We start from the raw sequence: 23,320 nt of genomic DNA, 5'->3' as shown, positions 1-23,320 counted from the left end.
TATTAACAAAACAAATAAGTAGATTTAAATGAACTCAAAATATTTGTGTGATGCTCTTAAAAAAGTTATTTTAGAAAAAAAACTAAGCATCTCTAACAAACAAAGCTTTTCTCATTTTTGGAAGCGAACTAATTTTTTTTTATATAAGATTAAATGCAGGCAGACTTACACAAAAAACATTATTTTTAATTTATTTAAAATCGTTCTATCATTCATAATTGGTAAATTTGTCTTTACACTTAATTACATTAGTTGGGATCATTTGTACTAACACTAAATTTTATTTATCAATTCGGTTTTCATGATTCCAACACAAGTGGCAATTTCACACAAGAAAATGACACTGATTAAAATTAAAAATTGTTTGCAAAGAATCATGTACGTTTGATAACATGTTTAATTCAATGGAGGTAACTCCTAAGAACGACCAACCTCCACTAACGACCATTTTAAAGTGGAACAGAGAGTGGTAGCGTGCAAGAGGTTTCACTATATATATATATATCACTGATAGTAATCTCAATAATTCACAACGTANACTAGGCCTGGGCAATATACCGTAATACCGTCATTTACCGGTATTTCTTTGATACCGCGGTAATGATATTCGGAAGTATATTCTTCGGCAATACCGAGTTATTGAACGTCGGTATGCCTGCACCTCCCGGTACTCACCGCTAGCCAATATCTTCGGCCGACCGGCGGCGAGGAAGTGGCGGTATGGAATGGTATCTAGGAGGTATTGGTATGGCACGTGCTTGATTTAGGGGTGAAGAACTCAAAGGCTTGGGCTTAATATTTACGGTACCTCCTCTCGGCAGCTAGAAATTTCTCCTACAATATATTGTGGTATCATTTGACTTTAAAGCGCATGCGTCATATCCGTGGTATTGGCGATATCGGATTTCAAACACCCGCGCGTTATATCAACCCTCCATGGTATACTTAGTTACTGATTTTGGTTTCATTTGATTTTGGTTTCATTTTGAGAATAGCGTGCTTCTGGATTTTAAAAATATCCGAGATTGTCGACGTTGCTTTTGGATCTCCTGTGAAAAACGAATAATACAGAGGAAATAAAAATAATCAAGGTATGTATCTATTATTTTCAATAAATATTTTATGCATAAATAAATATTTAATTATGCAATTTCTTTTCTATAGATGTTTTGAGAAATGTTTCAAAGTTCAGCAATTTTAATTAAAAAATTGTTTTTTTATTTGTTTTGTATTAAATTTAAATTATCTCATTTATTTATTTATTACTGAACAGAAAAAATACTTTCGATTAGAAAAAATGGGGATTTCCGTATTGTGATCTGTGGCTGAATAATAAGTAACAAGAATTTGAACCCCCGGGCAAAACCTCTTCGTTTATTTTATTTTATCATTTATTATTATTTATTTATTTTTTAATTTGAAAAACTTAAAATCTATTTCGCCCCTTTTCGAATGAAGTGGCGCGACAGATCACGATGCGGAAATATTCCCCCAAAATGCATTTCTGTTGATGCTTTGTGGAAATTAAAAATTTTCACAATTTGAATTGAAAAAAATTTTTCAGATAGAAATGGTTAAGTAGTTAAATTTGAAATAGCATTTTAAAAAAAAAATCGTTTCTATTTTAGCGATTTAAATTTCTTACATTTTTATCGATATTTTAAAGAATTCAAGAAAATGCCGGAGTTTTATTGAAAAATAATGCTTGAATTTTAGCAATTTTAAAAAACTTTGCACTTGGAGTTTCTTTGAATTTTAGAAAATCAAATGCATATGTATCGATGTTTTGCGAGAATTTATAGAATTCCGCAGTTTTAAATTTAAAAAAAATATATTTAAATAATATTTTAGTATTTAAAATGGCAAAAAACTGCCGTGATTTTAGCGATTGAAATTTTTTTTATTTTTATCGATGTTTTGAAGAATTTTAGAAAATGCCGCAGTTTTATTTGAAACGGTATTAAAATTATAATATTTTTGTACTTAAATTTAAAATAGCCTACATTTAAAAATAACGCTTGAAATTTAGCAATGATTTGCGGCAATTTATAGTTTAAAAAATTTTACGTTTAAGAAAAAATGTCTTGCTGACAAAAGTTTAGAATTTAAATATTAAATAGCGTCTTTTGAAAAAATTGCTTTGATTTTAACGATTTGAAATCCTTTATTCATTTTCATCTATGTTATGAAGAATTCTAGAAAATGCTGTCATTTAATACAATATTTTTATAATATATTTTAACTTTTTTTTTACAATGGCTTAAAATAAAAAAATTACTTTAATTTTAGCAAATTTTTAAAAAAAATTATTATTAAGGCTTTGTTGAATTTTAGAAAATAGTGGAAATTTATCGAATTCTTCAAATTCATTTTAAAAATATATTCAGGTAATATTTTAGTATTTTAAGTGGCACATTTGAAAACAATTGTTTTGATTCTAGGGATTTGATTTTTATTTTTTCTAAATTTTTTTTGTTGATATTTTCTAGTTAATATATAATAATTAGTAAAGGCTGCAATTTTAATAATGGCGAAATATTTATTAGTAAAGGCGAAATATTTCTAGTAAAGGCTGCAATTTTTTTTATAATAAAATTATATTATTTTTGTATTTAAATTTTAACAAAACACTTGCATTAGAAAATGCTTGAATTTTTGGAATTTGAAAGATTGTTAGTTTCTATTGCGGTTTTGTGGAATTTTAAAAAATCAAAGAATAAATTTTCTTGAATTAAATTTCTTATAAAAAATATGTAGTCTTATTTTAAAATAGTGCGTTGGAAGATTTTTGATTGTATGTACTTTTTTTTTCATTTCTGTTTATTTTTCCCAAAATTATGTTTTATAAACTAAATAAAAAATTTAAAAAAATAATAATAATAATAGCAAAGATTTTGTCACATTATGGATTATGTTAATTGTTGAGTTGTAAAGTAAGACTGAAAACTTTTGTCAAAAAAAATTTATATTGATTTCATTATTATTCTTTTATAGAATATTTCTGTTATGGATGCTCTTACTGATTGTCCAGGATATTGCCAGGTAGTATCAAAGCCCAACACTAAAAGCGCTGTCTGGATTTATTTCGGTTTACCAGCTGATGATAAAGGCCGGATTTTAAACCAAAATATTGTTGTATGTAAATTATGCTCAAAAACTGTTGGATCAAAAAGTGGGGGTACAAGTAACCTGACAAGTCATCTAAAGCATCATCATCCTTTAAAATTTAGGGAATTGAACACTTCAAGCAAACAATTGACAAGAAGTACTATACCTGCCATTGATGTTGATGATCCTTCAGCTCCAGTTGATGCTGAGCAGAACCCAAGTGAAAGTGTGAAAAAGCGGCAAAAAACTATGTTAGATTTTCAACCGCTGGACAATAAATCGTCTAAAAATTGCACCGAAGCTGTGGCAAAATTTATTGCAACATCAATGCAGCCGTTTGCCACAGTGGAAAATCCGAAGTTCATCGAAATGGTGAGGGTTTTGAACCCAAAATATAAGCTGCCTGGAAGAAAACACTTTTCAACTGTAGCTATCCCGAAATTATATAATGATACGGTTGAAAAGATAAAGGCTGAAATATCTTCCATACAGAGTTGTGATATCGCAATCACTACTGACTGTTGGACATCGATAACCAATACTCCTTTTCTAGCAGTGACTGCTCATTTTATTTCTAATGAATGGCAACTTCTAAGTGCGTGTTTGAACTGCAAACATTTCATAGAGGACCATACATCAGAAAATTTAATTGAAATGTTAAGTAATACTTTAAAAGATTGGAATATTGATGTTAAAACATTGCCCTCAATAACATCTGATAATGGCACTAACATTGTTAAGGCTATCAGAGATCTGAAGGTAAACCAGATTTCATGCTTTGCCCACAATATAAACATTGGTGTCAACCAATCTTTACAACAGTCTTCCTTGAAGACAGCGATTTCTCGCTTGAAAAAGCTACAGAACACGATTTCTCATTCATGGAAGATGAAAAGAGATTTACAGAGAGCTCAAGAGCAATTGAGTATGAATGTTGAAAGCTTGCCGAGTGCATGCCCAACACGTTGGTGGAGCACAACAAAACTTTGCAGGCGATTTTTGTCCAATCAGCTTCCTCTCTGCAAAGTTTTGCTGGATTATCCCTCCAGAAAACACTTAATGCTTGAGGGATCTGACATTAATGTTCTTCAAGATTTTGTAAGTGTCACGAATTTGCTTGAAGAAATGACGAAATCTTTAAGTGGAAGCAACTATATTACAGCTTCCTGCGTTCTGCCGATGTTAAATAAAGTTAAAAAAAATCTTCAAGTTAATGACAGTGACTCTGAAGTTAGTAGGAGTATAAAACAAGAAATTCTGGGGGCTCTGGAGGCTAAATACAAAGATTCATCAATGGCATTGATTTTGGGTCTTTGTTCATTATGTGATCCGAGATTCAAAGTGAAATATCTAGAAAATGTGTCTGCAGTTAAAAGTAGAGCAATTGAACTTATGGCTGAATCATATACTATGCAAGATGACCTACAAATGAGTGTTCCTTCTTCATCCAGTACTCAAACAGAAAGAATAGGACTTGCTAAGTTTTTTGACTCAGATGAAGAAAAGGACTTAAATGCTAGGGATTGCACACCAATAGCAAAAGCTGAGAGGGAGATGAATGAGTATTTGAATATTTCGAAAATAAGCATTTCGGAATGCCCATTAATGTGGTGGAAAAGACATTATGCCTCTTTTCCGAAATTGCAGTTAATTGCGAGGCGCTTCCTTGCAATACCAGGGACAAGTGTACCATCTGAAAGTGTATTCAGTGTAGCAGGCAATGTTATTACTAAAGATCGTGCATCTTTATTGCCTGACAAAGCTGAGATGCAGATCTTTCTAAGTAAAAATTCCAATTATGTTTAATTGTGTTGCAAAATTTTGAGAAATAGTGTTGTGACGTTTATAATTGTGTTGATATTTATAATTGTTGATGTTTATAATTGTGTTGATGTTTATAACTGTGTTGATGTTTATAATTGTGCTGATGTTTATAGTAGTAATTGATGTTTATATTAATAAAATTTTTCTGTTTTAAAATAATGATGCTTCATAATTAGTTGATTCTGTAGGATAATTATGCTGCGAGCTAATACTATAGGATAAGTACCCCATTTTTTTTAAATGATGCTCTTTAAACAAATTAATTTTTAATAGCAAAAAAGTCTTAGCATTTATAATATACATAACAATTTAATTACCGCGGTATATCGTAATATCGTGATATGAAGCACACAATATACCACAATATCGAAATTCTGACATTGCCCAGCCCTAGTATGTATATTACACATTAAAACAAAACATTGGAAATGGAAAATTTCAAAACTAAACTTTCTTTGTAATAGTTTACCAAGTAGTTTTGTCAACCAATTTTGTCAGCTTTTGGCCAAATTTAAATTTTAAGTTTCACTTTTTGAGCTTTACACTGTCCAAATGTCTAAGCCGCAACCATCACTTAGATTCATTGATGCAAAACATCTTCAATCTAATAATTTGGAAGAATGGCTGTTATTTCTGAATATGGACAAGGACAGAATTTGGTTTTGCACTGACTATGGATTAAAAAAAATTCGGTTTTATAATTAAAAAATCTTTGTTATTGTGGTGTAGGGTCCAGCCAAGAGCAACATGGCCTATAGCTTTTGTTGTATCCCACATCCTATAACGAAGCATGGCACTTTTTTCATTTAAAGGGATGTAGTATTGTTGGCTGCTGATACATTACAAAGCTATATATTTTTCATTATTTATATCCTTTCGTTTTAATAATCTAATTTGTTTTAATATCTGCTCTAATTTTCATTGGCAGCTTTTGACCATGTTTATTCGAGTAAAATGGCTTTTTATACTTTTTAAAAAATTTCTAAATACTAATTAATTATACACACACACACATACATATGTATAAAGACACAATAGAAAGACAATAAAGAAGGGAAGAGAATTTAAGATTGATGCATTAAGAATGACCTTTAAAAATATATTACACTACCCTCTATTTACACTTTAACTTCGTTATCTAACAACTTAGCTAAGGAAATATTTTAAAAAAATTTTTACTAAATGTGAGAAATATATGATGCTTGTTTTCACTTCTTGCTATACAGGCTCTTATTTCGGTCTTTAAATATTTGCTGTGTCATGTTATAATTCTGAATCGTTTTTTTCTTTGATGCTCCTATCATTAGTGTATAGATATATTTTGCTTTGGTGATATTAAGGTAATATTTACAAACTATTAGATAGATAAAATATACATAAATATAAAAAATTAATATGTATATATACATAAAGGTAAAAATAGATAATACATAAATATAAAAATAGATAAAATATACTATTTTTGTGTTTATAATTCTGAGAGCTGATGACATGATTATACCTTTTCATTGTTTTATTTTCTAACTTTTATAAATTTGTAATTTTTTTTTTAATTTAAAGAAAGAAAAAATTTCGAATTTTTTTTTCTTTATTTTTTAACAAAAAATTTCTTTCTTTTTTATTTTTATATCCTTGTTTTCTTTACATTTTTATTTTATATATATATGCACATGCAGTAGTAATCTATAAAAGGCAATTCTACAGATTGCAGTTTTCCATAACCCACAATAACTTTGTAAGTGTTAACAATGGAAATTACAGATGTACTATGAGTTACAAAATAAACTCTGTGCATCTGATTGCCACAAAAAAATGAGCGAAAGTTTAGGTTTCCGCAGAAAAAAAGTTTGAAGTTCTGCCATTGAAGATAAACGATATTCTGACCTTCCTTTGAGGTTGATTGTGACCAGTAAAAGCAAATCGTTGATCAAGACAAAAATGTTTCAACACAAACTATTGTGTTAGAGCTTGACATTTCCCAAAAAACAAGCGTTAATGCACTCAAACATAAAAATCTAATGTTTAAGTTTATTCGCTGGATGCCTCATGAATTGACAGCTGAAGAAAAAAGCAGCCTGCCTAGCTCGGCTCAGAGATCAAAGAATTGTGACCTGTGATGAAAAATGGGTGCACTACAGCAATACAAGTCATAAAGGAGGCTGGTCAGCACCCAGGGAATCAGCAGGTTCAGTTGCAAGAAGAACGCTAACAAGAAGGTCCTTCTCTATATCTGGTGGGAATGTCATGGAATTATCTTTCAGGAGGACCTGATAGCAGGCAGGCTATCAACAGTACAATGTACTGCAATATGCTAATCAAAGTTAGCTATGCCTTCTGTGAAAAACGAGTTCAGAATGAAGGTGGTTCTCCTTCATCAAAATAACATGAAAAAATATTGAAATTATAAAATGAAAAAAATTTGATGCAAACTATTTGCAATATATAAAATATCCCACATGGAGAGATTTCTAGAATTCTTTTTAATGAATAAAGGGAAATAAAACAAAAATCGTACATCCGATTAATAACTATAAAGTAAAAGTTGCAATGTTTTCCTAATGCAATTAACATTAAACAGACTTTTATTTTTTCATTATGTTTATCATATTCACCAATTTAAAATTTTGAATTGTAACATAAATTAAATTCATTTTCAATAGATTTAACATTTTTTTTCTTGAATAAAATATAAGGATATTTACATAATATAATAATTTTCTTGATTATTATATTTTCTAAAGAACATAATATTTTCTTGAATGAAATATGAGAGACTAGAAGTAAATTCAGAATGACAAAAAAAAATTATAAAAATAAAAAAATAAATTAAATTTTTAAAAAAAGTTTTATAATAAAAACACTCACTTTATAATTCAGAAGTAATACATGTAACTCATTTTGTCTCTCAAATTTCATAATTAAGTAATTTTAATAAAATTCTTAAAAGATAATATTAAAAGATAAGATAATAAATTCTTTTAAAGCATATATAACTTATTTTATGAAAATTCTAAAATTAAATTTTGTGAATATAAGTGATGAATATATTCATAATAAAAAAAGAGAATTTAAAGAGAAAAAAAACTAATACTTTTGTTTAAGCATAATTAAAAATATTGCTATTAAAATCATTTGCATGAATTTATATATCATTTTGGTACTTAAAAATACTTTTTTTAGTTATTTCGACAGACAAAAATACACTAAGTCAAAAAGAATAGCAAATAATAGATTTATCATAAAATGATCAAACATGTTCTTCATAAAATGCTAAAAGAGACTGGAAGTTTCAAAAGGCTAAATCAGCCCTCACAAAAAACTTTTACGTAAAATGACAGCCATGTAGTTGAAACAATAAATTTTGCAAATACTCTTTTTTCACTATAGATACATATCATGTTTAAGATGTACTTTCCAATTATGTTTCAAAATATAATTATCTTTATCTACAAGTCAGCATAACAGTTCAGTTTGTTTAGTTTGGCAATTTATATTTCAGTTTTAAAATCTAAATAGATGAATATGCACAAATTAAGTATCAACGCAACTACCTACTTTCAAGATTCATTTGGGTAACACTAGTCCTGTTAAGTAGATAACTTATTTTCAATTGAAATCTAGTTTAATTCGATTAATGATTTGTTTTAAACAAAGTACTACGAAAAAACTACCTAAAAATACAATAACAACCAGAAAGAAAATTTTGTTCATTAAATCAAGGTGTTTCTACAATGGTGTTAGCCGAAATTATCAATAACAAAAATTACAATAAACAAAAATGCACTAGAATAAACTTAAAATTAATTACTTTCCCTGTTTTCTATTTATAAAAATAAAATGTCTGAGTTCTATTATTTAAGCTAATGCCTTGTCTCAGAAAACTGTTTGGCATACAAAGATAATCGTGGCATTAAATACAATTTGCTAACATTATTAATGACAAAAGTAACTTTTTGTGAAGCACAAAACCTCTGATAAAAACCTCATTCACGTCTTCTTTCTTTAAAAAAAAAAAAAAAAAAAGATTTTATTTTTCATAGAAAGAACCTCTACTTTTAATTTACCCATTATTAAAATTTTGTAGCGATAAAATAAAGAGCATAAGACATTTGTATAGGAAAATACATGCAGATAAGTGAGCAACAAAAGCAATGGGATGTAGAATTTATTCTCAAGTTATTGAAGATACTATTTCTAATTCATTCATTGCTGTACTATAACTCCTTGATTCATGATAATACAGATGAAAAACTTCACATTGTAAATCTTTATAGCTTATATACAAGCATTTTTTTTTAACAAGCTGAAAAAAGGGGATTATGCTTCTTAAGAAAAGAAAATTTGCACGCAAAAAAAACTTTTTTTTGACAAGACAACTTGAACAAAGTTATTTTTCATAACATTATAAAAACTTCCTTATTAACAACACTAGAAAGACTGAAACTTAGTATATACCTATATTGCCCAAAAGCAGTCCTAATAACTGGATTGTGAAAGAATAACTAATGTGTAAAGAAATTTGTTTAAATGTAATTTTTAATATTTTTTATATTATTTACCATTATATAACAAGTTATTAGTAAATATTAACAATAAAAAATTATATGTTGTGCAAAAAGTCAGAAAATTGTAATAAATTGTGTCATTATATACGTCATTGTTTTTCTAATTGAAATTAAAAAGCAGTCAAAATAACTTCCTTGGCATTCTAGAGTTAAATCTGATTTATACCTGTAAAATAGAGCTATCAAAATTAAATGACTCATTTTTCCTAAATTCTCGCATTTAACTCAGGATCGGGTTAAATTAAAGCTCGCAGTACAAGTTGACTGTACAAGTTTTCTTTTCAAATTGAATAAAAACTTTTTTATTAACTAGTGTCACAGTTATTTTTGAATTAATACTGTAATCAATATTCAGCTAGCTTAAAGGAAATAAAATTCACACTTTAATTGCATGGCTGTCATTTTTCAAATTTGCCTTTCCCACTAGATGTGCAATATGTTTCAAAGTAAAGCATAAAAAGTAAAAGGAAGTTCTAAGCAACAGAGTACCCAATTTCAAAATTAAAGGTAATACCAAGGTGTAAAAAAAAAAGTTTTTCCTCCGGAAAATATTTTTACAATTGGTTATCAAATAGTATTTATTAACATTATAAAATCTTAAAATATATGAACTGCTTCTAAAGATAGGTAATTATACTATCTATGCTAAAATAATATTTTTAAAAAGTTTTAAAAAAAATTTTTCTTTGCTTTTTCAAAATTAGATTATTTATATTCAATTTAGTAAGAAATTCTAATTACTTTTCAAAAAAGTACTTTATGATAGTAAATTATTTTGGAGATATTTCAATTTTCAAAGAGAAATGCATCCTAATTTATTTTTAAATTTTCCACAACTTAAAAGGTATTGGTATAAAATAATATGCCCCAGCCTTTATCTTTTTAAAACTTATAAACCATTTTTGTTGAATATTTTATATAATTTTTTAATTTCATATTAAAACAATACTCACTCTCAACTGCACTAAAATTATTCTCAAAAATTTATAGTAGATAATAAAAAAATTTTTAAAATTTTAATTTTGAAATTGGATACTTTTTCACTGGACAACCTGTATGAGATATTTTTGTTTAAATTTTTAAAATTCACATTTACTGTTCAAATTAATTAGCCTCCCCTTCATATAAATCCGATAGCCCCTAATAATCTTTAATTGCATTTTATTGTAATGTTGCTTCTTATAACTTCAAATCTCTTTGAATTAGATGTCTTTATCAGCAGATTTCTACCTGAGGCAAAGTAGGAGATGTGGGTGTCGCAGATTCATAGCCAAATGGTTGAGAATTTTTGTTGTGAGGAGACGGCTGCTGAGGGTACACTCCAAATTGCGGCGTCTGCTGGGGATAAGTTTCAAGTGAGAGGGCGTTGGTATCCATAGTCAAACCCTAATGAGTTGCATCAAAGCAGAAAAAAAAAGATAGAAACAGAATGAAAAGCAACTACAGAGAACCAACTAAAAATTTGCAAAAAAAATGAAAAGGAAATTAACACTGGTGATTAAACACTTAAAAGCTACACCTGTGTACATCTAGTAGCTTTGATCTACGATCTTAGTAGTTTTGATATTTTTTCAAAAAGGATATAAGTGACATAATATTTCTCCTCTAAAACAAGTAAATTTTGACAAAATTAACATAACTGTGAAATAATGCTTTCTTTAAACTAAATAATTTTCACAATGGCTGAGATATTATAGCTGAGCTTATTTCAAAAAATAAATAAATAATTATAATAAAAGTGAGGAATTAAAATTATTTCATGATTGCAGTTACAAGTGTTAACTAACACAGGGATGAGATTAGCAAAAAGGCAAAAAAGCTGAATTTCCACGATAGTAAATTTTACGCAAGCGCAACCCTATAATAATAAATTCCAGACAGTTTAAGGTAATAAATAACGTGTTGACATACAATTGTGTACTAATCTATTATTATATAAATGATTACATTGATACTTAACATTTAGTGAAAATAAAAATTACCAATTGAAAAAATAAAGCTGGAAATTATATTTTTCCTCAGTTCAAATAAGAGACAATTATTACTTGAAAAACTACCTGGTTTAGCAAATTAAAACTACTGAGAATATACATTAATATTTCATTTCTTTTAATAAATACTGTTATGTGATTTATAGCAAATATATCAGTAATATTACTTTTTAAATTATATGGGAAAAAAAAACTTTAACAATGGACCGAATCATTATGTTCATATTATAGTCTAATCTAACTAGAGCCCTTTGAAACATATCAATAACAGTGAAGTAGAAATATATAGTAACTCCTTAACATACAAAAATTGCTATTTTAGTTTGAAAAATTACATGACAATCAGCAACTGTTTAGATAATTGTTTTTTATTTGATAAGAATTTTGCATTTTATAGCATAAATAACAGCAATTATAAATAAAATTTTGATGATGAGTTAATTAACTCTTTTTCCCCCCAAATTTTTTTTTAATTAAATCCCTTTTTAAGTGATTGCTTTTGTTTGCTATATCTTTTATGTTTGCTATATTTAGTCGTTAGTCCATCTTCAAACATCTTGTGACAAATCCTATTTTTTCTTCTTTGCAAGCACAGAATGTAAGTTTTGAATATATTCCCTTCCAGTTTCTCTGATGTTGTAAAACTTACATATACTAATAATCGTCGTGAGAAAAACAGTCACCTTTATAGTAACTAATTAAATAAAAAATTTACTTCTTACAAGAATCACGATAGTTGGTCTTAAAATTGCGTGAATATGAATAACAATTATGGATTTTGAAATCACATGAATATGAAACTAGATATGCGATTTTGAAAATGAGAAAGTACAAACTGGGATATCGAATTTTTAAAACGCGTAAATACAAATATGAAAAGCTATGTTTGATATTAAAATCGTGTGAATAAGAATCGAGATATTAGCAGATTCCAGGCTCGGGACCTCTAAAAGGCTTGTCAGAAGCAGCATCGTTTGAACTACAAAAATCGGATCGATCTGGAGGGCGGGTAAAAAATTCGGAAAATTTTATCAGCTGCGTGAAAAGGGGGAGAAAATAGCTAAAATAAGTAAAAATGAGAAAGGATTGGTAGCTATGTAGTTTCTGTAATTTTCTGTTTCTCTTTGAAAATCGGTGAATTTTCTGAAAAAGCGGAATACTTATAAAAAAAAGTGAAATTTTTAGAAAATCTGAATTTTTGATTTAAAAAACTGAAATTCAAGAGAAAAAAGTGAAAAAAGCGGAAATCCGCTAAAAAGCGGAAAAATCTCATCCCTGCTAACAAAAAAAAATTTCCTTATTGAAGACCCAAACATCAAAAATAATACTTTGCAAAAATAAAGCAATAAATTCTACTAGAATTTTATTTTTTTTAAAAAAGGGGGGAGTGTTATTTTAGTGAAAAATTAATTTAATTAATCAAATTAATTTAAAACCAATTTAAACTGTCTAAAATAATTCAAAAATTGATCATAATATACGATTAATCCTGCACTTTATCGTGATCCTTACATGTTCCAAATACACAACATACATTACTAGTCAATTTTAATATATTAATATTATTATTTATGTGGCGTATCATAAAATTTTTCTCAGTATGAAAATTTGCCTCAACGCTATTTTTGCCAACTTATGAAAACAAAATATTTTTTTAATATGACCCCAGTTCTCCATCAATCATTGTTTTTAAACTACAGTAAAAGTTTTTCAATACTTTTATGGCAGGGAATTTCATTTGGATGAGGAAAAATGATTGTTTCAACAGTTAAATTTCTTTGAACTGCTAAAAAAGTGATAAGTTCTAAAACAAAACCTTTGGTAAGAAAAAAAAATGTTGGAAACTTGCTCCTAAATTTGTTAAAAAAAAATTTTCGTAGTTGCAATTTTTCACATATTTTCTACATATTCTAGCTACTTTCTTTTTTTTTCTATTCTTAAGTAAGCAGCATTGTCAGCTAAAAGCAGATGGGGGGCGAAAATGTCTTAAACTAGTGCAAGAAAATTTGGAAAATTCGGAATGCAACGATATTGCAATGTAGCAAGTGTATTTTAGTAAATAATTAAGAGTCCAGTAGCAGAATTAGTGCGTCATGGTACAAGAAGCTACAGACTAATTTTAGCCTGGCAGCAAAAGTTTAATGTTGTTTTTCAGTTCAATGGTGTTTGGTTAATTTTTTTACACTATTTTTAATGTCAACTTATTTCAATAAACTAAAAATGATTGAAATCAAGAATATATTGCAATGAAGGAAGCTGCACTGTAGAGACACTTTTTATAAATAAAAAAACATTGATTGGAAACATCAAAATCACAACAAAGCAGAAAGAAATAGTAGAAACTGTCAATGATCGTTTTCCCCAACTTTTCACATAATTCCAGTAAGTCACATTTTTTTGCTTGTCCCAAGAAAACCATAATTAAGAATACATGTAACACAATTCCTTTAAAGTAAAGTATAAGTCCGATTCTAATTAAAAACCAATGCCACCAATTAAAAAACATATATTAGCTGTAACAAATAAAGCTAAAAAGACACTTTTTATAAAAAAAAAATATTTGAAACATCAACCACACAACAACAAAGCAGAGAGAAATAGCAATACCTGCAACGGTTTCGTATACACTTTAAAGAAAGTAATACCCACAGCGAGTTAGTATACACCTTAAAAATACAAAAAGCTTAGCTCAACGAAAAATCTACTCTCCGGCATTCCAAAAATTGTCTCGTTTTTTGTTTTTTTTCTTAATCTCGCTTACCTCGTAGTGTTTTTCAATTCATGCTTGCGTTAACTAAATATTTTTAGGTCTCAATGATTTTCCGACCTAATTATGTTACAGAATTTTTTTCTTTTTTGAATTAATACATACTTTCTTTTATATTTGTGAATATATAAATTAGAAGTTTCAATTTAACTCAAATTCAAAGTTTTAGCATTACAACCATTGAGGTGAAATACACGAGTGTGTACATCACAATAATTTTTGTTCTTATAATGAAACAATGTGACTATTAGTCAAATGGAGAGAGAACATTTTCAACCTTTATATCTTCTTGTTATTGCAAACGAAGATAATGAATGCTGGAATATTAAAGCCAAAAATCTCTAAATATGGTAGGTTACAGTACCACATTTGTTTGCACCCCAAAATTTCTTAAAGGAGGGCTTCATACATTTCACAAGTAAGTTAATTTATCACTTGTTGGAATTAAAATTGTTTTATTTATTTATTATGTATTTTAAAAATGTTTTTTTCCTTAGAACATCGTATTAATCCTGATTATTCCAGTTCATTCATTCTAAAATTCCTAATTATACTTTCAAAGCTATCTTATAAGCAAATATAAACAAATAAGAACACAACTATACCATTAAACAATGACTACATAGCATTATTCATTATTAAAAGAAAATAATAACTCGAATTAGGTGCTAAAATGCTGTAGGTAAAGTTTTGGATACATTGTTTCTTTCCTTTTCGTTTATTAAAAATTATATATTTTTTCTCTAATGTTTTTGAAAGAACCAGTTTTGTTTTCACCATATGCTATATATTTTTTTAATTTCAGTAGTTAACTTTGGGTTAGTTTTCTCAATACACTATTTGCTCATACAAAAGAGGGTTTATGAAGGATTAATAAGAAACAATTCGATAAATAGTTCAAAGATTCTTAACACTAAATTATCAGTTCTTCAATAATATCATCAGGTCATTTCAATTAAAATTGCCAAATCTTTTTAATTGCGATTAGGAAAACAAAAATCTAGAATACTATCAGAAGTAATAAAGTTATGTAACTTTACTATAGCAATTGTAAAGTTAAAATAAAATCGGCAAGTTAAAAAGAAGGAAGCAGATTTTTTAAAGGAGATTGATGGATTTTTTAAGAATGTTTTCAAAAACTTCTAATACCTGAAAAGATATCTATGATTTTACAAGATGTGGTACTATTGTAAAATCTGTGTTAGATTGAAATTTAAATGAGTTTTTTTTTTTTTAAATACTTCAAAATCTAAAAATCAATAAAAAAAATTACTATAAATGACTGTTACAAAACAACTATCAATGATTTTGAAAACTTCTGAATATAATTATAATATATTTTATAAAAAAGAAACACTTTACCATTTTTAAAGCCATTCGAAAATCAAAATTTTCTTCATTTTATACAGTTTATACATATTTAAAAATTGGAATTTTTAAATAATTTTCAATTTAGCAAAGTCTTGTGGAAAAATTATCAAAAACTTCACTGTCCTGCTAATTTTAATACTCTTGAAGCTTTCAGCTTTCTTCCATTGCCTTTATAAGTACAAAATCCGAATCTACCAAAAAAGAGACTTCATCAACTTTGACACAACACCCTTCTTTCTACACCGAAATTGCCAAATGAGAGGGTGTAAGTGACTATAAAGACTGATATTTGGGATGAGAGATGAGGAACTATAACAGCGGGCTTGTTCTATTTGTACTACAACTCTATGGTAGCAACTCTACTGCTTATAATAACATAGTTACTTCACCATATGCTAAATATTTGTAGCATAAAATAGTCTAGTCTTTTGAAATTTGAAAAGCTATTAAGTTCAACATTTAAATACAAATATTTTAATGCATGCTCTGGAAGAAAATGTTAGAATTCTTCCATGGTGTTGTAGATCAATGCAGAAGTTTTTGGTATTAAGATCAAGTGCAATTACTGATTTAACTATTAATGAGCATTTGCAACCTTAATAAACTATTGTATGATGTAATTATTATTAAAGTTGGTGTTTTGTCTAGAAAAAACCTATTATGTTCAGGACATTGATAGAAACAGGAAACAAACGGAAGAAACTGGACAAAATGGAAAAAATTAAAAGAGACTAATATAATTAGTTACAAGTATTATAAAAATAGCTTAAATTCAAACTACTGGAATAGAATATAGAACTTAAAATTTAAAAGATTTTTCACAACTATTAAAAAAACTTTAAAACTTTTTTTTAATACAGAAATTTAAAAATCTATATATTATATTACTTAAGGGTCTACTTAAGTATTCATATTTCACAGTATATGATTAAAATAACAATATGCAATTCCTAATTATGATCCTTATGATAATTCCTAATCCGCATTTTTTAGAACAGTATATGTTTAGTGACTCGTTAATTTTGTAGCATAAATAAAATTTTATTATGTTTTTTAACAGTTCTCTACATAGTTCAACATAAATTTAGGTTTTACTATAGATACTCATTTAAATCAAACAATATAAAATTGCAGTTAGTTTAATGGGTTAAGATAAATTTTATATATTTTTATATTTTATAAGATAGTTTTTGCTTATTTAAATAAAAATATGCATTAAATAGCTTGAAAATTAATACTATTATTTAAGCTAGATTGCAATTTGAAACTGTTTTAATATTTGATATTTCTTTTGTAAAAACAAAAAAAAAATTGTTTTTCCAAGGTTTTTTTAACTGTGCAAGAAACTAGCCATCCCTTATAATTAAACATTACATTTTCCCACACTCCAAATAAAATATATAGCCATAAAATTATTAATAAGTAATAAATGTTTGGGTAGGTGTACCTAAAAAACAAGGAGGTGAGGAAAAAATTAAGCCATATTCGAATTGAAGGGGTCATTTTACAGGATAGCCTGTAGAACTGGCAAATGGAATTAACTTTTTCCTTTTGCAGACCAATATTTTTAAAGTGACGACAGTACTATATAATTTACATGAATGAAGAATTTAAGTTTATAATTCACCAGTGTCTAAAACCATAAAAGTATATTAAAAATCAGGCATTCTAGAATTTTAAAAAAAAATTATATTTGCAGCATAAATAAAATTAAGTTCATAAGTTTAAAGTAAACTATAAGTACATGCTCAGACAGAACAGAGAAACTAGCTGAGAGTGATTAAAGCATTCATTAAAAGCAAACCACTGCACATCAGCAATAGAAAAGGAATTTCAAATTTATACACAAGAAAGAAATGGAACATTTATTTAAACAAAAAGAAAAAAATAGTGCTTTACCATTAGAGAAATCTAAATTACTAATAATCGAATTTTAAAAAAAACTACCAAAAGTAACAGTGAGAGAGTGTTCACTAAGATTGAGATGGCAGTGACTTTGACTATTTCCTACAGAGGTTAAAAAAATTATAATACAATAAATAATAAATGGCTGAAGGTAATTTGATCAATCAATAATTTATCAAGTTCATTTATCTAATGGAAAAGCACCAATATTTTATATCAGATTACTAAAGATACTAAGTCAATCAAGGCATTTCAATAATATTATCTTTCATTGATTAAGTTCTTATTAAATTCACAATTTATTATACTACAATTTCACATAAAACACTTAGCGAAAAAGTGAAATAAATTAAAAATGTGCAGATATAAATGATCAAATTAAAATTATAATATATTATAGAAAAACAAGTAAAAAGTAATTTATTTATTCATTAAATATATTATTTTTTTTAAATTAAATTAAATGCGAATGAAATTAAATGAATTATTTTTTTACCTTTCAATTTCAACTGAAAAATTTCATTCCAACCTTAATACAAGTCAAGCATTATTAACTTAAAAAATTTGTCATTAGCTATTAAAAATTTGAAAGCTTGATTCACAAAATGTATAGATCTTCAAAAAATGCACAGATATGAAGGATAAAATTAAAATTATAATATTATAGAATAACAAGTAGAAAGTAATTTATTTACTCATTAAATATGTTACTTTTTCCTAATTAAATTAAATGTGAATGAAATTAAATATATTTTTTTACCATTAAATTTAAACTGAAAAATTTCATTACAACTTAATTGCAAGTCAAGCATCATTAACTTAAATCATTATCATTAGTTATTAAAAATTAGAAAGTTTGCTTCACATAAATATTAACACAATATATGCTATTGAAGAGGTTTTGTGATATCAACGTAGTGACAGCACAGACAAATTTCTTACTTTTAGTTCAATATGTTCAGTTCACTACCTTATATTTCTAAGCTAAAGTAATCACTCTGCCCATACAGCTTATGAAGTAACTCTACAATATTAATATACTCATTACAGAACAAGACCTATCTACTCTAAAATGGATAGATAGTTCTCAAAGATTCAACAAGAAATGAAAATCTACATAAAACACAACCATAAAAGATAAAAACAGAGGTAGAGAGAACAAGAGATGGACAGACAGTTAGCAAGCATTTAAAAACAATTTTGTTAGAGCAAAAAGAGCTAGAGAATAGAGCAGAAGTGTGAGAATTATGCTCAGTAATATCATAAGTTAAACAAGCAATATCAAATTTATTTAATTATTTACAAATTTAATTAAAATATATAACGAAAAAAATTGGTCAAAACTTTTGAAAATAAAGCTAGTATGTGTATATATCTGCTGCAATTTAATGATTAAAGCAATAAATCATGTTATTATTCATAATAACAGGTGATTAATAATAACCACATTTCTTGGTAAATATGAAAATGTATTGTTATTTCATTAACCGGTTATTATCAATAATTGCCAGTGAAGTTCGGTCAATATGATAATTTATTGAAACTTTATCAGTCAGTGTAGAGATTAGTAGATTCAAAAATAGAAGATTACATAAAATGCCGAATTTTACTTATGATTTAATTTAAAATAGTAGCTTTAAAAGTCTATTTTAATATGTGATAATATGCATTGATAAGTGGTAATTTGAAATCTTGAGTGTATAAATTTTAATATCGTCCCAAAAGATTAATATTTTCATGAAAAGAGTTACAAATGCGCCTTTATCGCTGAGGCTGTGGTTGGGAATCTCTTTTGTGAGTGCCTGTCCAAGGCCGGAAGGTCTTGCTGTTTAGCCTAAATTGATTAAATCACTGAAATATGAACAAGTTCACTAATAATGTACTGTAAAGTATATTGACATATACTGTATGTATTTTTTATTTACATACTTTAATTACATAGAATTTTTTCTTGTTTAAACACATTTTTACACAATTTCTGCGATTTCGAGTTCAGTTAAACATTTTGAAAGCTATGGCATATAGTGATAAAAACGGAAAAATTTGACGTCTAGAATATCTAACTATTAATTGAAAACTGAACTGCAAAGCCAAATACACAGCACGCTAGCAAAAATAAAACTCTTCTACTTACTGTAAACAAATACCACATGTTCATTTTAAAGCATGTGATTTGGAAACATTCCTTTCCCCTTATAGAACAAAAAACAAGAGTATGTGAGTCATATCTCTCATTTTAAGTAGAAGATTAAATGTACATGCATCTCAAGTCGTATGGACATACAATGCCATCTTGTGCTAAAAATTATAGCTTTTAAAAAGATCCAGAACACGGTATGTGACAGCCAGGGATGAACGAGAAATCTCTCTAACATGGCAGCTAAGAGATGAGAGCGTTTTATGCTGTCATGTACACCTGACGGTTAGCAAGAGAGTTAATGAAAATGTTAGCCTTATGGAAATATTTATATTTAAAAATTGCTGTTTATTATTTTTATCAATCAGATTAATCAAGGGAAGAGAGTGCCATTCACCAGTTCATCACATACTGGTGTTTTTTAAGGTTAAATTCAATTGACAGCTACACATTTGCCCATTTTACCGTGCACTGATGTTCTTTTTAAAGTCAAGTGCCACTGCCCACTATACACTAAACAGATATTTTAAGGTCAAATGCCACAGTTCAGTACAAATTTGCTGGTATATCCCTACATTGAAGTTTTTGAGGTTAAATGCCTAAGAAAATCAAGAATGTGAAAAGAACCAAAACCATCTAGTACAAAATATTTATACAACAAAAGAACAACCAATGCACACAAGGAGCACGTATCTGCTTCTAAAGTAAACAAGTAACTAACATTGTCTAACCATTTGAGCTGAAAATTACCATTACGCATGCATATTAAAAATCTCCAGCTAAATGCGCTGAAAATCGACCAAACTTCATTGGAAATTATAAATAATTTTAAAAAATTATTTAATTATTAATAATAAATAACTAAAAGATTAGTTATTTTAACTGACTTAATCGATTATTATTATTAATAACCCATTTTTTACATTGACCTCAATATGTATAATTCATACCATGCAATAGAAAAATAAATTATTATTCCTTTTCAACCCTAATTTTTTCGTGTAATCAAATTTTTATTAAAGTGATAAAATTAGTCTAGTTACAGCAGTCAAATAACATAGTCAAAAAAATTAATACAAAATTTGGCATTTGGGATCTCATACTACTGCAAGAACTATTTTCTATGATCAAAGGTTTATTTAAATTAAGTGTTTTACTTCACCTCAAACTTCTTCATATGCAAAGAAGAAAAATAAGAGCTTTAACAGAGAATCAAGAAAATAAGGATAATTAAAAATGATTTAACTAGCTTTCAACGTAGTTAAATCTACAACTTACAATAACATATTTGTAATTTAAAACTGGGGAAAATTTAAGCTGAATTTAAAAAAAAAATTAAAAAAATATTTGTGAGTTGCATAGGCCAAGAGGGTGAATTTAACACATTTAAGAAAAAACAAAAACAATAAAAAAGTACTACTTTTTTTTTACACATAGAATAAGAAAATTTCAAAATTTTATTTCCTGAATTTTTCTGATATCACGATGTCGGCTGTAATTTTCAATAAATTAATGACCTTGTAAAAAATTTTTATATTAAATTAGTAAAAAAATTAAAATACACATAATTAACTATTTTCAGCAAAGCAACTTATCTTTTGCATTTTAAAGCAAAACATTTACTCGGCTTGAGCTTTGATGGCAGTTTGAATATATATTACCTAGAGAAAACACTAGCATTATTTCAGAAGACAGAAACTTTTTTTATGGAGGAATTTTCTTCACAAGATGTATCTAAAACATTTTCTTAACTTCATTCAAAACTTTAAATGTTTATTTTTTTAAGGTAAAATTTTTATTTTAAAAATGCGTATTTAAAAATGAAAAATGAATAATAATAAACCATCATAAAAAAATTTCAAAATAATTTAAAACAGTGAAAAAAGTGAGTACTAAATCATAATGCACATTATAATAGAATTTTCTAATGAGATTATAAATATAAAAAAAATTATATAATTGGTTATAAATAAATAATTAGATTCAAAATTCATAAAACTAGAAAAAGTGTGTATTAAAAATTAATTTGCACAACTTTTTGATGTTTTCTTTTAAATTTTTATCAATTAGTACAAGCCATCTCTGGTTCCTCTTTACCTCCATAGTAATCCAAGATCGATGAAAATTATGCCCTTGGGGTTTGTAACGTACTTGCTGTGGTACATTGTGCTGGTGCCCTCCGTGGTGTCTTGGGCTTCCACTTCCAATTACTATATTTGTAAGATTATGATGATGGCGACGTCTTGAAGATGGTGATGGTGAAGGACCAGGACTTGAATGCCTACTACCTCCACCACCACTAGGGGTAGTAGTAATAAGTGTACCTCCACTGAGACTTGTACCTGCAAAAAAAATCAATTTAGCATTGATATAATCTCAATATGATTTTTTTCTAAATTTTAAATATATAAAAAATAAAATAAATTGCATTATGAGAAAAGTAAATAAATTTTAAAACTTAAACTTGAGATACTTTTCAAATTGAAAAATAAAAATCAGATATTAAAGTAAAATATTTAGAAATATGAAAGGATTTTTCACAAAGTCAAAACAGAGGTGCATGAACAGAAAATTTTGAGTAATATTACATAAAAGTCAAAACTATGAATCAATTAGAGTATTGTGTATTACACCATTACTTCATACACTGTATTATATAGTGAAACCTGAGAAAGTTGACCACTAAGTTGATTACTTCACTGGTAAACTTAGACAGGTGGTCAAATTACAGGGGAAAATAAGTAATCATTTTGTTTTATCATTTCTTACACCATATTACACTCATGTTTTTTTCCCCCATTTAACTACCAATGCAATTACCTTTTTTTTTAACAAGACTTTAAAATTTTATTTAGCAACTACCCCAACATATATTTTTAGATATGAGATTAACTACCAGAATAAATTTCAATTTCTTACAAGATTTTGAAACTAAACTAATTACCTATAAACCTTATTTTGTTAGTAATAGATGCCAAGTGTTAATTATAAAATTTTCTTAAAATATGAGTACATAAAAATGTATGCAATAATAAAACTAACAAATTTTCAAAACCATGCAAAAGTGATAGCTGCTGAAAAATCTATAGAATTATTGCAAATACTTGGATGCGTAATTAAAATTTCCCGTGAAATATATAATGACATATCGCACACATGAAATATAGCATGATTTTATCGATACTTTAAAAAATTATGTGACAGAAAAAAGGTCAAAATACTGCATGAATTTAGCGCAAATTGAGTGTTTCAAAAAACAATTACTTAAATTCGCTAATTCTTGTGTTACGAATTTCTCCTGCTGTAATAATACCATATAAAAATATCAGGATTTTAAAAACCATTTGAAAACCAGTAGCAAAGCTGCGAAAATGTCGTTCGTAAAAAACAGTGGTATTGTCATATCAAAAAGTAATTTATCAACTGCGCGATTCAAATTTCGAGTATCGTAATAATATGGGAGTTTAAGAAACCATGAGAAAATCAATAGCAATAACAGCTAAAAGAAAAGAAAAAAAATTATTGGTACACAGCATAGATTTACAATGAAATCCAACTTGTTAAAAAGTTATTAGTAAAATAACATTAACCTTTTCATTAAATCTTATTAAAAACATTAATTCTTAATAGAAAAATTAATTAAATAAAAATT

At 27.2% G+C, this 23,320-nt stretch overlaps 2 protein-coding genes across 11 annotated transcripts in view; one reads left to right on the top strand and one right to left on the bottom strand.

The window, feature by feature from the left end:
• LOC107448198 (CREB-regulated transcription coactivator 1) overlaps positions 1–23,320 on the bottom strand; it is a 75,191-nt gene that overhangs the window by 32,779 nt on the left and 19,092 nt on the right. For 2 of the 10 annotated variants that reach the window (XM_043051624.2, XM_043051623.2), the window contains exons 9-10: positions 21,766–22,010; positions 10,728–10,883 (exon numbers count right to left, since the gene is read on the bottom strand). In XM_043051624.2, the coding sequence (XP_042907558.1) occupies positions 10,728–10,883; positions 21,766–22,010 (401 nt within the window). The remainder of the gene's footprint in view (positions 1–10,727; positions 10,884–21,765; positions 22,011–23,320) is intronic. The other 8 variants (XM_043051625.2, XM_071183573.1, XM_043051626.2 and 5 more) reach the window with 4 other exon arrangements.
• LOC107436711 (E3 SUMO-protein ligase ZBED1) lies at positions 784–5,091 on the top strand. The gene is made up of 2 exons (XM_043051631.2): positions 784–1,091; positions 2,995–5,091. The coding sequence occupies exon 2, from the start codon at positions 3,007–3,009 to the stop codon at positions 4,912–4,914; it is 1,908 nt and encodes a 635-aa protein (XP_042907565.1). The 5' UTR covers positions 784–1,091; positions 2,995–3,006; the 3' UTR covers positions 4,915–5,091.

The sequence above is a fragment of the Parasteatoda tepidariorum genome, chromosome 7, assembly GCF_043381705.1.
Source record: "Parasteatoda tepidariorum isolate YZ-2023 chromosome 7, CAS_Ptep_4.0, whole genome shotgun sequence".
NCBI classification, from domain to species: Eukaryota; Metazoa; Arthropoda; class Arachnida; order Araneae; family Theridiidae; genus Parasteatoda; species Parasteatoda tepidariorum.
This window is presented reverse-complemented; position numbering and strand designations above follow the sequence as displayed.